The 16,300-nt window shown below is 49.2% G+C and overlaps 1 protein-coding gene across 1 annotated transcript in view; it reads right to left on the minus strand.

Moving 5' to 3' along the window:
- FRMD4B (FERM domain containing 4B) overlaps positions 1-13,196 on the minus strand; it is a gene marked incomplete at both ends in the record, with an annotated part of 77,464 nt that extends 64,268 nt beyond the window's left edge. The window contains one exon of the mRNA XM_082289025.1: positions 13,035-13,196. Coding sequence (XP_082145151.1) covers positions 13,035-13,196 — 162 coding nt within the window. The remainder of the gene's footprint in view (positions 1-13,034) is intronic.
- Between the last annotated feature and the right edge of the window lie 3,104 nt (positions 13,197-16,300).

Genomic DNA, 16,300 nt, shown 5'->3' on the forward strand with positions numbered 1-16,300 from the left:
CCCTCTGGACTCACTGGTACCTCCTGCAATGCCCAATGGGTCAGCTCTGGGTCCAGAAACTTGTGTTTTCCCAGTCTCTGCTCACACCAGCCAGGGCAGCCAGTGGTTCCTGCCACGACACCACAGTCTGGCTCACACAGACACAATAAACCTGCAGTGATCCCTTCGAGGGCAGTGGCAGAAGTTCCACCAGCTTTATGGGGGCAGACCATGTCTCCAGACATACTGCCTCTCCTTCCTAATCTTCAAGTCATAAAGAAGGCTTTGGCTGAAGTCCTGTCTCCAGTGTAGTCAATTAATTTTGCCATTAATTTTAATAGGGTCAGGATTTTGCCTTAAATCATTTGTTATCTCACTATTAACCTTTAACAGAAGCCAGTATCTGCCTAATGTTAAATAGTCAGTGATGGTCCACAATGGCTGGTTACATCTTTCATCCTTTGTGCTCTGGCAAACCATCCTGTAGGACCAATCTCGCCTCCCCAGGTGACTCCAAGTGCCACCCCCGTCCCTCCCAAGGGCTGCAGAGGCCCCCCTGGCTCTGCACACTCATGGGGTGTTTACCCACAGCAACTGCAGGGACTGTACAGAGCCATTCCCAGCCTCAGGGCGTTCTCTTTCTCAGGACCAGCCAGGCAGGGAGAGACACTGAAAGCCATAACTGAATGACGTGCACAGAAATAACGTTTTAAGATGAGACAGGCCGCAGAAAAGTGCAAGCTTTGCACTTTGATGCCCCTTTGATGATGCTCTACATGGAAATGTTGGCTCTGCTGAAGTTTGGCAATGAGCTGGAGATAAAACACAGTGCCTGGAACAGGGGGCTGAGAGGCTCCCCGGGTTGCATGGCACCTTCCTAAAATAGCCATGTGAGCTGGAGATATGATGAAAAAACTGGCTCCTGCAGAGCATCAACTGACTTTCATGTAAGCCCCACCAGCTGAGCCAGTGAAAACGTCTGGCACAGGAACAGCCCAAGTGCTCACTGCAGGCACTGTGGCTTTGCAGGGCCACGTGCCAACAGACTTTCCATGCAACTCTCCTTTTCCCCATTTATTCTATTATTTCTCATTGCAGGGGATGGCAAATCTAAGGGACTCTTTCATTCACTCTATTGAAGGCTTGTACAGGATGACAGGCACAGCCTCCTGGGGTCATTAGAAGATCCCACTCACCAGAGCAGGTCATGGGGCTCTAAACCTCATCCTGCTCTCCCAAAATTCTCAGAAATGGTGAGCACACTGTAATAAAACCCCGAAACTGAACAAACACGAAGAGAAGCGATAAATTAAAATCCAGGGAACAAATTAATTCAATCTTCCTCAAAATGATAAATCCAGTAACCCAGCCAGGAGTTAAAGTCCTCTGCCAAGAATGAAATATAGGCAGGAGAATTGCAGCTTCTTGTTCCCTATCAGGAGCATGCAATGTAAAAACCTCACCCCTCTTCTCCCCATGAGGAAATCTTGCAGTGTGGCTGCCTTTCCTGATGCTACCCATGGCTTATCCTGTACTTGCCTTTGCTCCATTCCACACAGGGTGCAGGGGTTGTTCACTGTGCACCAGCACAGGAATGAAAGCACTCAAGTGCACAGGCAACAATCAGCCCTGTGGCAGGAGGCAGAGGGAAGAACTGCTGCTAAAAACTCTTCCCTGGCTCTGCTGGCCCCAGGCTTTCCAGCTGCCAAGCAGCATCCAACCAGCATTTCACCTCTGCTGGCACTGCCAAAAGCCACAGGATCTCTCTGGCAGTGTTATCATGGATGCTGAGTCCCTCTGACAGAGGGGGAAAGGTTAGATATCCTCTTGAAGGATCAGCACCTTTATTGCAAGAGTATTCTCCTTAAAGGTGTCTCATGCTGAAAACTGGAGTGTTTCTCAAACAGGTCATGTCATTCCACATGTGCTGATGTACCAGTCCTGCCACTTTGCAGTGCATTTAAAACAATAGCGAGAAAAGAATAGGCAGGCAACTCTGCAGCTAATCCTATAAAAAAGCTATCAGGAAAATTAATAGGAAACAATCAGTACAAATCTGCCACAAATATCAAGTCAATGAAATCCAACATCTGCTTTCCTTGGCAGAACACAGCCAGTAAATTCGTGTCTGCCGGAGACACGCTTATCACCAGCACTGCTGAGACACTGCGGGCAGGTCATTACTGCACACAGCCCACGGTGATGTTTTGTTCCAGTGCAATCTCTTGGGAATTCAGGGGGGAAAAGTATCCTGTGGGATCAGAGAGCTTTCCTGGTGCTACCTGACAGAACAAAGGCAGGGGCAGCCCATGAAGGGGCACTGTCTAGAGGCGGCAGCATCCTCTGCCCCCGAATAAGCAGTGCCCACCCTGGGGCAGGGCTGGCCACCCGCCCTCCTGTGACCTGTCCTGACCTTTGCTGCTCAACCAGGAGGCAAAGTAGTTAAGCTCCAGCTTCTTTGCTTAAGTCTCTACAACACGAATCTCACGGGATATTCTGTGCAGAGCTTCTGGTAACTTTTCCTGAGTTTTACCTCACCCCAGAAGCCATCCCTGACCCACTCGAACAAACCCAGCTTTCCCTGTTACAGGAATAGTTACAGAAGACTGAAAAATACCCTTCTAGAAGAGTAGTTTTACAGCCCTGGAGACCCACACCCTGCCCTTTATGCCTTTTTGCCTCTCCCCAGCCCTGCACCTCTCCCCCATTTCTGATGACTTTTCACAGGATGCTCCTCTATCCCCTCCACCACCTCCCTGCTCACCCCTGAGTTGGGTTTTAGAGGGAAAGCTCCCAAAGCAGGAGGCACAGGCAGAGCAAGCCGTGACCAAATATCTACCATCCCCTCCAGGCAGCATCTCATCCTCTAAAGGCATCTTGAATCTCTTCCTCCTGTGCCCCATCCAGGTCCCTGCACCCAGCATCCCTCCTTGGACTTTTCCAGCCACTCATGCTTGGCAACAGCCTCTCATGAAACCCAGATGCCAGCCTTGGATGGACAGCAGATAAGAAGGAGGTGAAAAATAATTTAAAAAGAAGGCTAAAGCACAAGTCCTTTAAATCTGCAACTCTTTAAAAAATTGCAAAGAGCAAACAAATGAACCAAGAGAAGTCACAACAGTGAGTATGGGCTGGAGCAGACAGCGAGCAGCGTTTCTGTGGAGGCAAGGAGCCAACATTCGCAGTGCCAGCACCTTGCCAGGCACTCGGCAGGGCTGATCTGGATGGCTCCACATTCACTTTTAAAGCAAAACAAGTGCTTTGGATCAAAGGCTCTTTCTCAGCAGCCGTTACCTTCCAGCTCTGTGTGCACTGCTGCATCTCCAGGCCACCTCTTCAAAAGGGTTTTTTGGGGGGAGAGAGGGGAGGGGACCTTATGAGGAGATATTTAATAGTTGCATGCTGAAAGGAGTTACTGTACCAGGCGCCGACCGCCTTTTCTCAGGAGTCATGAATCTGTGCTTTGTTCGGGTTAAATCATATCTCAGAGCAGCCCATAAGGGTAATCTCTGAAAAGAGGTTTTCTCTCCAACCAGAAGTTATAGATCTTTGCTCCAGCTGCAGCAAAGTTACCAGGATCCAGCCTGGATTTAGCCCTTTCCTAAAGCAGCCAAGGCAGCACTTACAACAAAGGCAGGAAAAAGCAGCCGTAAATGCTGGGATAAACAAACAGCCCCTTATCTCCTCAATGGAGTGCAAAAGATGCAAAGCAATTTTTATGGACTGATCCTTCAAGGCAAAGAAAAGAGCAAGCAGAAAGGTTTCACCCTACACCACCCAAACTTTCTTTGCTCTGTGCTGCTTTCTGGCTGCCGGCTCTCCGGGGCTCACAGCTCTGAGCTCTGTACGATGTTTAACTCAGGACACACTGCAACAGCACTAAATAACATTATCTGTCACTGCTAAGCATCAGAAATTAAAATACAGCCTCTTACCTCCACATCACACACCCTGCTGGTTTAAATGGACTGGAGACACCCAAGAAGTACTCCCAGTGTGCATGCACTAAGCCTTTATGTTTTCTCTACTTTCGAGCTGGGGGAAGAAGGGAGACATGATCCCGGACTTCTTCCGTTGCCATATAATCTGAAGGAAGTGACCTTCGCTTTTGTTGCTTTGATTACAGATTCAGAAACAAAAGCCCTTCCAGTGTGAGCCAGGGGACACAAGGGGTTGAAATGGGATTGTTAAAAATGGGAAAGCATTACAATTGTGGGTTGTTTTTTTTTTTTTTTTTCCCTGTCTGTAATATTAACCCTTTATTATAAAACCGAATGAAAAACCAGCAGTTACTGACCAAAAGCATAGCACAGGTGCCAGTCCTGGGGCAGTGAGACACCTTGGTGTGGGATCGTGGTCCCTGTGTCACAGCAATGGCTGAGGACCCCCACGCTGGCAGTTCTGTGCTCGCTGGGAGCTTCCATCACCCCTCCCAGCTCCTCCACCCACCCACATCTGGGGACAGGAGGGGCCTTTGTGTAAAGACTTGGCACCGCACTAAAACTTCAATCCATCCCCAGTCTGAACCCCTTGGAGCAAGGCTGAGCCCTGTGGCAGTGGGGACCAACCCATCTGAAGGGATACAGGCACAGAGATAACCAGAACTCCTCTTCTCAGCACACCTGCCCTCGCCTCATACGCTCACACCCCCACAGTCCCTCCCTGCAACAGACACCCCCGGGTGCAGCATTCCACTGGATTTCCCAAACTGCTTTCCAAAGCACGGGTCTGCTGCCTCTGATGTGAGCTGCTGCACTCTGGGCAGGACACCAAGAGTGTGGACACAGTTTACACCCTTGGCCACCACTCTGAATTTGCTCCTGGGTCTACAGGAGTGCACTTTGCTGCTGGTAGAGGAGTAAATCATCTGCCTGCTGGTCTGCTGCTCCCTTTGCAGGCTGTTCTCTGTGTGCAAAACACTGAGTTCTGTTCTGATTCCCGGATTCCTTCCCCACTGGCACATCAACCCACACGGCTTCACACACCCCCCGGCTCTGACGCAGCAGCACAAACTGTGTAACTGTGTCAGGCAGAGCACAGGTGCCACACAGGCACAAAGACAGCTCTCCTCAAAGAAAACTCGAACAGCTGACACTGCTTTCACTGAAAACGAAAACACAGAACAACAAAGAACTGTGCACCCAAGTCCAGGAAGCTGCAACTTCCAGAATTCCAACCTGACCTTCGGGCAGGTACACAAGAGGAACAAAGTCTCAAATTTACACATGCATTTACTTGAAAAACCTGAATGCTCTTATTCAGTTATTTATGCTCTCAACTGAGCAGTCACTATGCACAGAGAGGACAAGCTGTGAAGACCTTCCCAGCCCAATTTTTATAACCCAGGGATTTCTTCTAATAGAAAAAAAAAATTAAGTTCAACGCCTGGAACAAACTAACTTGCTTTTTCCAGTGTGAAAATGGGTCACACTTTGGACAAAAACACCTCAGAGATGGAGCTCCCTCTTCTTAGAGGTTCTGAGGCCCCTTGGCCCAGATAAAGTCCCCCAAACAGGAGGCTCTGTACCCACTGTTTGAGGCCAACAACTGGTTCCATGAAGCTGCAGAGCACTGTATAAAGACAGAGCCTTCCCAACAATGCTGGGGAGAGAAGCAGCACTGCCTGGTCTACCCATCACACAGGGTGAGGCAGCCCTGCTCCCCTCGCCTCCCCAAATTACCATCAATCCAGACACCTCCAGAAGGCAGCTACCCCAGACACCTGGGATGCAGTGAGGTGCCAGAGGTGTCTCACCCTCCTTGTTTAATTCAGAAGAACCAGCTTTGATCAAATAACCACCCCTTAGCTGCAGACAAAGAGTTGTCTTTTTTCCCAAAGTTATTTTGTAAAAGCCAACATTCTCACAGTCATGAGACTATAAAAGGTTTCCTCTCCATGCTCAGTATCACAGGTTTCATGAAAAAACCATAAGCTGGCCCCACATCAGGCAGGAGGGTGCCAGGTCAGGTCCAGCCAGCTGGTCCAGACTTCACCAACAGCCTAAGGGATGGCAGCAAGACAGTTTGGGGAGAGGATTTCAGAGCAACAAACTTCCATTTGTCTCCAAAACACAGACTGCAGAGCCCCAAAAATAAGATGGAAAATAGACAGTGAGTCATGTTTCCTTAGAGAAATGACGTGAAGGTTACCTGGGTGGTGCCAGCTTCTGCCCTGCTGGGATAACCACAGGGACAGGAATAGCTGGAGAAGGGAGAGCACAGCTCCTCAGAGGATCTGTGGCTTCCAAACAAACACAGACCAGGGCTGCATAATTCAGCTGTACAGATAACTTTTTTTTAAATTAAAAAAATTAGAGTTTAAAAAAATACAGCACACCTGTAAGAGGTAGGAAGCTGTTGGAGTTGAGCACAGGGAAATCTCTGCAACTCTGAGGCAGGAACAAGCTGAGTTTGGGGATAGCAGTGCCACGACCCTTCACTGAAGGGTGACCCTCCAGGGAATGCAGCACACCCCAGCTGCACCCCAGCCCTCCCAGCAAGGTGAGCAGATGCAGTGTGCTTCTTGATGTGAGAGAGGAATTACTGCCACTTTCACTACGGCTTAACAAGCACCATCCTGCTCCAAACCTCACACCCTCTGCCCAGCCCACATCTCCCTGCCTGGAAACCACAGGCCCAACCAAAGGTAAAGCCAGGATGCTCAGGAACCAGCACATCACCAGCAGTGCCATGGGTGGAAGTGCAGTGACTCCTCCATCCCTGTTCCCAGCTCTGCTGGCACCACTCTCCTGATGGCCAGCAGGAAGATGCACACTGGGGCACCACCCCCAGGACAGCACCTACCCCACATCAGCTGGAAAAGCAACCACAGAAACACCACAGTCTTAATCCTAGCATTGCCTGGACTGTCAAAGATGACTTTTTATGGCTGAAACCAGCATGTTCAGTCTCTTTTCAGCTTTTTGAGGACACTTACTCTCCCCATCTCCTTCCCCAACACACCACTGATGCATGTTTAAATGAATGACAGATCAATTAGTGGGGAAAAGTGTACATGTGTATTTGTGTGTGGGAGGTTATTTAAGCTAATATATTCCAGCACTGATAGCTTTATCCTCTTTGCAGTCTCTGAGAATGAACTGGCCTCCATCTGTACAGAAGATTAGTAGAATTACTAATCACTAATTATGACTCAGAGGTTTTAAGAGCAATGCAGACTCCACAAGGGGTGGCCTGATTTTCAGAAAATGAGGGGACAAAGATAGCACAGTGCTATTTTAAGCACATGGACAGTCCATCCAAGATCACAAAGCGCTGCAGTGACAATGCCAGCAAAAAGGAGTGACAGAGAGATAAACACTCAGAAGGACAAAAATGAAGCTTGGAAAAACCAGCATGTGCCTGAAACACTTTTAATTTTCCTTTTCATACAGCTTGTGCCCAGTCAGAGTGAGCTGGCCAGCCTCTCTGCAAAGGCCAAAATGGAGATTTATCCAGGCAAGCTCATACAGTGGTACCTTTGTACAGGACTTTCTGCCTCTGAGAAGCGACGCCAGCGACATTCAAAATCTAACGTATTTTGTGAGCTGAGTCACATCGAAGAGGAAAAATATTTATACAAGCCCAAGTGGTTTGTGAATAGAAGGCACTGTTTGAAACTGGCACCATGACACCCCTAAGGAAATGAGATGAAGTTCACAGTCTGGTTGTGAAGTTTGTCAGCAAGGGAAGAGGGAGAAGTGGTACCAAAAAAAAATCATATTTTTGTTTGAATGAACTCTCTCAAACAGAAAGCGCTATATCATGAGCTCAGATGGAAATATATCTGGAGGAGAGCTCTGGAAAGCTGCTGTTGGAAGTGTGCAGAGCCAAGTTTAACTCTAAGCTGTCAGGAGGCAGTGCCCAGAGCCCTCCTAAAGACTCCCCCAAAGTCCCAGCCGTGGGGACACCTCCACGTGCCAGGTTTGGACATGATGGGAGTTTCAGCACAGCCAAAGCTCTGCAGGTGACATATGAGCAGCATCACTGCCTTAGATCAGATCCCTTTAAAAAGAAAAACAGCTGGATGAAAGCAGCCAGAGCAAAGCTTTTCCAGGGTGACTGGTAATCCCCAGTGCACGAGTTTAAATCTGTCAAGGGACAAAGACACATATTCAGTGTGCTCCAAAACAGGTTTTCAAGCTCTCTTTGAAAAGTCCTGACCTATAAGAACACCTGAGATGCTTCTGCTGAGCATCACTCCTGGGGTCTGTCTGGTGTGGAACAAAGTTCTGCCCTGACAACGCAGCGCCTGCTTTGTGCCCTCCCTCACCACTCCAGCACTGCTTTTCATCACTGTGGAAAGAGAAGGAGAAAAGGCATCTCAATTTGTCGTCAGCATTTTTCATAATGAAAAGTTGAGGTGTGGTAGCAGAGGAAGCGTGGTGCTCACTATCCAAACCAACTACGTTAGCACTGGAGGAAACAGAAGTCAGCCGCTTCCTCTCCCGCTCCTCCACCCCAGGTACCATGGGCCAGACACACATACAAAGCTGATTTACTGTGCTTCATCAGCAAAATTCTTTTCACTTCACACAGAGGAAATGACCTTTCAGAGAGGTTCAAAAGCACTTTGTCTAAAAGACCCACACGAAAAGTTTACACTTTTACGCCATAATTTATCAGCTAATTACCAGTGCAATTGATCATTCCAGTTACTCCTAAACTGCTTAATCACAGAGATGCTCCCCTATGTGGTTGTACATCCAGCAGATCAATCACAACATGCCACTATGTTCTGCAGGGAGTTTGGGAACAGTTTGCCCAGTTTCTTTTCACTTTGCATGGAGCAGACTGACTGACACACCTTTAACCCTCACCCTAAAGCATTCACTTCACCAGCTTTTAATTTATAACAGTTAGCTGCATCAGCAAATAGATTTCAATGCAATGCTTCGTTCCTGCTTAACCACAGTGAGGAGTCACTGTGTGTGGGATGTATTGGTGGCAGTCGGCACTGATATCTCAGAGGAAAACTCCGTGTCAATATCCCAATGAAAATCAGGCCAATGAAATGCAGGTGACTAAACACAGGATAAATGTTGATTCTAGAAGTTTTTGGCTTTGCAGCTGCTTGTTAACCTCATTTATATAAAAGTTTCACTTTGTTTTACTGCCCTATAATTAAATCTAAGACAGGTGGCCTATAAAGCCATCATGTGGAGAGCCCTGCAGAAAGCTTATTTCTGGAATAGTATCAGGACACCTAGAAATGCCATGCTGTCCCATCTCAGGCATCAGGAGGGGCTCTGGGCAGACCCCCAAAGCCACAGCACTATGTGCTAGAGCTCCACAAAACACAGCCCTCACTCCTTTCTCTGGTAGGAAATGGGAACCCTTGAGTGAAGGCTTCTATGCTGAATTCTCATCCAGGAATATTTCCAAGCCCTAACAGCCCCAAAAACTCATACGGACTTGCTGCTGTTAGAAAAAAGACCTGTGCCAGCTTTTCTATCAGCTGTCTCTGCAAATCTGTTATTTCTAGGACAGGCTTTAAACGCTCCCTGCCGTGGAAAAGACAATGTTCCCTGGCATACAACCCAAGGGCTCAGAGAATCGACTCACACACTGTGCAGCCCCTCCCCTCGTGCGGGTTCAGGGGTTATTTCAGAGTGAAACGGGACACCCCAGCAGAGCTTTGGCTCACAGCCTCCTCCAGATGAATGGGCTCTGGGCAAGCAGGACATCCCTTCTATTCTGGCAGGTGGGACAGATGATGGTAAGCATTCTGGAGCAAGGACCAGCTTGGGGAAGTGCCTGGGCTGGGGCTGAAGTGCCCGTGCCAGTGACCAGGTAGAACGACAGGTAAAACCCTGGAAAGTGTTTCCCACACATACATGACAGAAACACAAAGGCTAAGGAAAAGGTGACTGACAAAGGCTGGTTTGTGCTTGTTGGGATGGGTTTTAGTTGTGCTTAAAGCTGCTAAGGCAGGTAAGGGCTTTATGCTGGCAGAGAGGATTTGAGCCTGCCCTGCCAGCCAGCGCTGCCCCGTGACCAGCTCTGCACCTGCTGGCTCCCAAACACCGATGGGGACGACCCTGCTCGGACACACAGAGGTGTTTGTGGCTTCTCCATGCTGGGACTCAAGCTCAGTTCTCCCACAAGGCTGCCAAGAATTTTGTATTTTAAAAAGACTAAAAATCCTCCTCACCACAACAACAAATGTAGCAGCCCAAGGAGAAGGAATCCTACTTGCTTTCCTTTCTCCACAAAAATGTACTGATGATTAAATAGAGACTTACTGGCAGCATCCAACTCACACAAAAATAGCAACTGGCCCACAAAATGTGACTCCCAAATACTGATCAAAACAAACTGAGGCTGCCAGGGCTGATCAGCAGCACAAGTGCCTGTCACCTCACTCTCCCCTGCATGTCCCTTGCACGCAGCTCAGTGACAAAGTTCTGTCTGGTGTCCTGATCTGTCACACCATACACAGTCCAGGGAGCCCTCAGAGAGGGGAAAAGCCTAAGTTCAGCCAAAAGAACCTCTATATAAAACCTGTGGTATTTTTCACACCTGGAATATGAATGCAAAGGAGCTACAGAAATATGAGTATTGTGCATGAGGCCAAGGTGGTAAAGGACTGTGTTAAACACATGTCCAGGAGTCAATTTTAGTAAGAACACAGGACAAAAAGGTGCTTTCATGTGGCTGCAATAACTACAGGACTTCTGGGAAAAAATCTGAGAGGACAAATAGCATCCCTGGCAGGTAGGAGAGTGCTGTTATACCCTTTTTACAAAGAACAGGGGAACAGAGGAAAACAATTTGCTCAAGACAATGCAGGATCTATGGTCTTGATGGGACACAAAATCTCACACCCAAGACTAGAGTCCTGTCCCACAGACACAGCAACATCCACCTCCTCAGAGAAACAACCCCATGGAGAGCTCTACACTGCATGTGTTGCTCCTGTGTTGCTCCACTGAGCCTGAGGTGAAGAAATGTAACCCCGTGTGGCTCAGAGTTCCTCGCTGTATGTGAGGGTCACCCAGCCACTCTCTCTAGCCGTTTCCATGCTTGAAGTGCTTAAAAAAAATGAGAAAACCAATTTGATTCAAGCCCTTGCAGGGCTCTGGTATCTGAGCAGTTGGGTGACATTTAACGCTGTGTGCTCAGTCCTCACTCACTGGACTCAGCCAGGGGTTTGAGCAGCTGAGGGCCAAGACTTCAGCACAAAAAGCAAAGTGTTACACAACCCAACAAGGAAGAGCTGCAGGGCATTCTTTCAGCCATCTCGATTTAATACACCCCAAATTACCTCTAGCAAATTCCTGATGTTAAAACATGAGAGTTGCCTTTTTCCTGCTGGGTTTCACCTCCCAGGGAAGACCCTCAGGGCAGTGAGTGGAGAGCAACAGGTCCCTGCATGATCCCAGCAGTCTGGCTGTGACAAGTTGTGGGCAGAGGGGAAAGGGCACTCCCTGTCCACTTCCCTGGCTCAAGGTCTGCCTGGTAGGTTGAGAGAAGGACCAGTCTCCTCTTTTTACCCATTTTCACATCCCCCATTCCAGACACATGCACACGTCAGTGATGCTTTTCATAGAGAAAAGACAAGACAAAGCAACCACGAGGACGCAGTAAGTTTGGGCAGAGATACAGCTACACTTTGTTTTTGAAAAAGTCTCTTTTCACTTCAAGCCAGCCATCAGAGTATGGCAGCTGAACAGGCTGAATACAGCTGTTGTCAGAGCTGGTCCTCACCAAGCCTTTATTCCAGCCCTGGAGGGATGGGGTTTACCTCCACGGGGATGCAGTAGAGAGGGAAGGCAGTCTAAGCTCCATGCTCTTTATGTGAATGGACCCTAAAAATAACGCCCACACAGCACAGGTGTAGGTGGATTTTAATTAGAGAGGAAGAAGAGAGTCAGGACTGCATCCCACCACATTCCTACAGGTCAGTAAAGGTGGGCAGATGAGGAGCAGTGATGCCTTTACTCCTGCATTCCCTAACTAGTCATGATCCATATATGGATCCACATCCACAGTGACACCTGTGTCAGACACATCACGGAGTGTTTACGTGCATCATCTGCCCAAGGTACATTCAAGCACTTGTACATCCACCTCTGTAAAGCTGCTTGCTCACTCCTGAGCCTATCCCTAAAGCTAAATACCAGCAGATCGCTTTAGGATTAAACAGGCACAGATGTCCTGTTAGCATGACTTTCCCATGGAAGTTGCATCCTGGTGGCTCTGGAGAGCTGTTTGCTTTGAGCTGTGTCATTCTCTGTTTTGCAACACACCAGGGAGAGGGGAGAAGCTGCTGTGAAAGATTCACCCTCATGTAGCAAACACACACAACGGCGCTGAGAGCGGGCATGCAGCACAAGTTCACATGCGAGACAGAAATGCAGACACACAGAAATAAATAACTGCCAGCAAAAACAGACTCGCAAAAGAGTGACACCACCCTCACTGCAACTGGATACCACAATAACTGCAAGTACAGGGCTGTGTTTCCTGCCTGCACGAAGGGGAGCCCCCCAGTTGCCATTCCAGGACTCACTGCACCCCTCCCAAGCAGCAAGCCCTCTGCCATGCAAAGGGCTATCACGTTGCAAGCTGCCACTATTCAGTGACACAAACAGCAGAAAAAGCTACAGCCAGTCTCTCCCCATGGGAGCATCGTGCTCCGAGTGCACAGGCAGAGAGGAGCTCGCGGAGCTCCGTCCCCCAGATCCCGAGGGCAAGGATGGGGACAGCAGCAAGAGGGGCTCCGAGGGGCTGTGATATGGGGGGGCAGCTGGCTGCCAAAACACTTCTAGATTGACTGACTGATAAAACCTATTTGGCACAGAAAATATCTCCCCCAAACCCCGAATTCAGGCACACAGCCGGCACTTCGAAAGCAATACCAGGATCATCTCAGAGCCAGGTTCAGGATCCTCTGAGCACCTTCCCAGCTCTGCCTCGATGCTCTTCAGCCCATCCCAGCCGCCTCGCCGGGGGTGCGCACGGAGGAACCAGCCCGAAGAGAGAACACGCACCCGTCAGGTGCCGGGATGCTGTTCCAAGGAAAAGCTGGGACGAAGAGCTGGGTTATTTACCTGATAGACATCGCGGAGGCCACACCAGGCTCGCAGCGCCTGCCGGCACGCCCGCAGCCGGGCCGCGTACCATCGCCGCAGCGCTGCCACCGTCACCGTCCACACGAAGCGGCTGCCGCTGAACAGCAGGTCCTCCACCCCGCACATGAACACCGAAGCCATGAGCCGCTCCGCTGGCAACACAAGCCCCCCGTCCCGGCTGGCCGCCGCTGGCTGCTCTCGCTGCCCCGCTCAGACGCCTGGCATGAGGCTGCCCGGCTTTATACGGCGGGCGGCGGGCAGGGGTGTTGCACAGAGCCAGGGTCAAGCCTTGAAACAAACTCCTCTTTCACGGCGCTTCCTGGGCAGATTCCCAGGCATGCCCCGGCTCCTGACGCCCAGCCAGCGGCTGCAGTAGCTCAGCCCTACCAGCAGCTCACACAGCAGCCTTGTCCTTAGCAGCTTATATAAAGCTCTGTTAAGCTCCAGCAGCTACCACTATGTTTTCCAATTAAATTTTAACCCTTTTGCCATATGCCCTGACAACAACCCCATTTAGATGCTGCAGGAGGAGAGGAAGCCGCTCACCGGCGTTCAGCGCTGCCGCACTTCAGTGAGCTGGGCAGGCGCTCCACACACGAATCCCGCGCTATCTGCCTCCAACACCTCATTATCTGCTATACAGGGAACAAAGCTGTCATCGTTTGCTCCCGGCTGAGCCCGTGCTCAAATTATACACTAGAAATCCTACTTGAAAAAGGCACTTGTGGGAACCAGCAAGTGGAGGGAAAAAAAAAAAGGGGGGGGGGGGGGGTGGAAATATTAGTCCTGCAGACATAGAATAGCTTGGAAGAGACCTGAAAGTTCATCTCGTTCCAACCCCCCTGCCATGGGCAGGGACACCTTCCACTAGATCAGGCTGCTCAGAGCCCCATCCAACCTGGCTTTGGACACAACTTGGGCCAGTGCCTCACAGTAAAATAGATGCAGTAACTTCTCTTCCAGCTCTGACTGTGGCAAATACCCACAGCACAGAGCCATCCCTCTGTTCAGCACTTTCCCCTTGGTTGTTGCATCATATGGGTAAAACACCCAAAACGCGCTAAAGAGATGATTTGCTCTACTCTTAAACTAACTCCATTAACACAGCACTTGCTGCATGAGAAAAACAAAGCTGGGCGTTGTGGCCGAGCTCTTCACAAACAGCCCAGAGCAAATAAACACTGCAATAATAACCCACGAGAGACTCCAGCCTTGCCTCAAGCCAGTTTAAAACTGGACAGCACCCTGCCCTTCTGGGGCTTTAAGTGTTAATGGTCCCAAGCCGCACCTCCCATTTGAGAGCTCTTCCCCATTACAAGTTAAGGGAGGGTGGAAGACGAAGGACGATTTTTCTTTTTAAGACCTCCCCTCAGAGGATTTGACACTTCCTAACCTTTTTGGCACAGAAGCTGCTGGGAACCAAATATGCCACCATCATCACCTTGTTGGAGAAACTATTCAAAGAGCAGATTTATGGCTAAAATCATCAGCAAGGTTGACCTGTAAGAGCACACTTGTACAATGCAATGAATGGAAAGGGGCAGGAACAGCTTGCATCCAGGCTGGGAGGGAGAGCTAAATCCCACGGCATTGCCGGCACTGCTTCCCCAAGGGCACTGCCTGCCTATCCCAAATGGTCCTCACGGGAGAAAGACACCTGCGTGCCCACAGCACAGCGCAAATATTCACAAACCCCACTTCATTCCTTATTAATCAACCTTCTCCGTACTGCAGGAGCTCACCACAGTGAGCGCCGCTGTGGCAGCTGGGTGATGTAATTCTGCAGACAGATGACTGCCTGCCTGTTTGAGACAGGTTTTGGACCTGTGTCTCCAACATCACACTTCTCCCTTTCATGCACAGCAGAGTGAAAGCAGCCCTGCTGCTCCTCTTGGTGCTGGTATCCCTTGGCTATGCTGTTGCCAGGGAGTTTCGGTCCCTCCAAGCCTTGCTTTCACGTGGGGAAAACAATAACCATGTTTCAAATGGGTAAGAAGCTGCTACAAAGTGAGCTGAGGCAGAGAAGGATTTGGCTTCTTGTAGCAAGAGACAAGCAAGGATTTGGGCTCTACATTGAAATCCAGCATCCATATTCCACCCCAAGGGTTTTATCATCCCTTGGAATCACTTAGAGCCTGTAGACACAAAAAGTCTTCTTCCTCCTCCTCCAGTGTTGCCCACCACTGTATTTAGAGGACTTTGACAGCAACCCACATGTACCAAACACAAAAAGTTTCCCTCTTCCACTGGGAGAGAGTGGTGACAAATATCCATGGGGTTATTCCAATAACCTGAGCCAGTCCCAGTACCAGGCTTGGCAGCAGGGAATTGCCGTTCCCTCACATAACACTGCATTGGAGAGGAATCAGCCAGGAAAATCTCCAATGGCATCTGTGCACTGTGGTCAAGTCATATCCAAATTTAAACACAGAGATAAAAAAAAGATCCAGTTTTCAAGTGCCATTTCTAAAAGAAAAGAAAAGAAAAGAAAAGGAGCTTTGTAGTGAAAGAAACAGGGCAGGGAACAGCCCCGTCCTGCGACAGGAAAATCCAACCCACCCACTAGGAAAAGTTTACATGGTTTTGTGCTGTGCCTGCTGTCCTCAGTGCCTTTTTGTTTTGCCTTTTTCCCCCTATTGCCTAACTAGATTGAAAAATGAGGATGATTATTTTCTCCTTTAACAGAGCACAGAGGATCTGTGGTACGTTTTTTCAGTTTGGGGATTTTTTTACATTATTGGGTTTTTCAATTGCTCTGTGATCCATGGTATCTTTGCACTGAACCTACATGTCCTGCACAATTATTCTTTATGCTTCCCAAGCTCCTGTGAGCCTGAGCAATGCTCTCAGATGCTCCATCTCAGAAGGCAGAGCCACAGGTACTCAGGCCTTCCCTCCTCAGTGCTCCCAGCTGCTTTTCCCATCAATATTCCCACTGACCTTGTGCAGGCTTTATGCTCCTACAGCGAAGTTACAGCTCCATGGGTAGGCTGGAGCAAGGCAAGAACCTTTTCCCCACCCTTATTCAGGGTACATGGACTTCAAGTCCAGCCTCATGAATAAAAACTTCACCCATTTTTTCATCCCTTTGATAGATGAAGTAGGTGATAAAACAGGTAAAATTTAAGTCCCATCTGGACTTCACCTTCCCAGCTGACCCAAGTACAAGAGTGCACTGTCCCTCAAACCTGGATAGAGTTAAACACACACAGAACAAAAAAGAGCAAAGAAAATTTGTGATGCAA

This window comes from Coloeus monedula (genome assembly GCF_965178545.1).
Source record: "Coloeus monedula genome assembly, chromosome: 11".
NCBI lineage: Eukaryota > Metazoa > Chordata > Aves > Passeriformes > Corvidae > Coloeus > Coloeus monedula.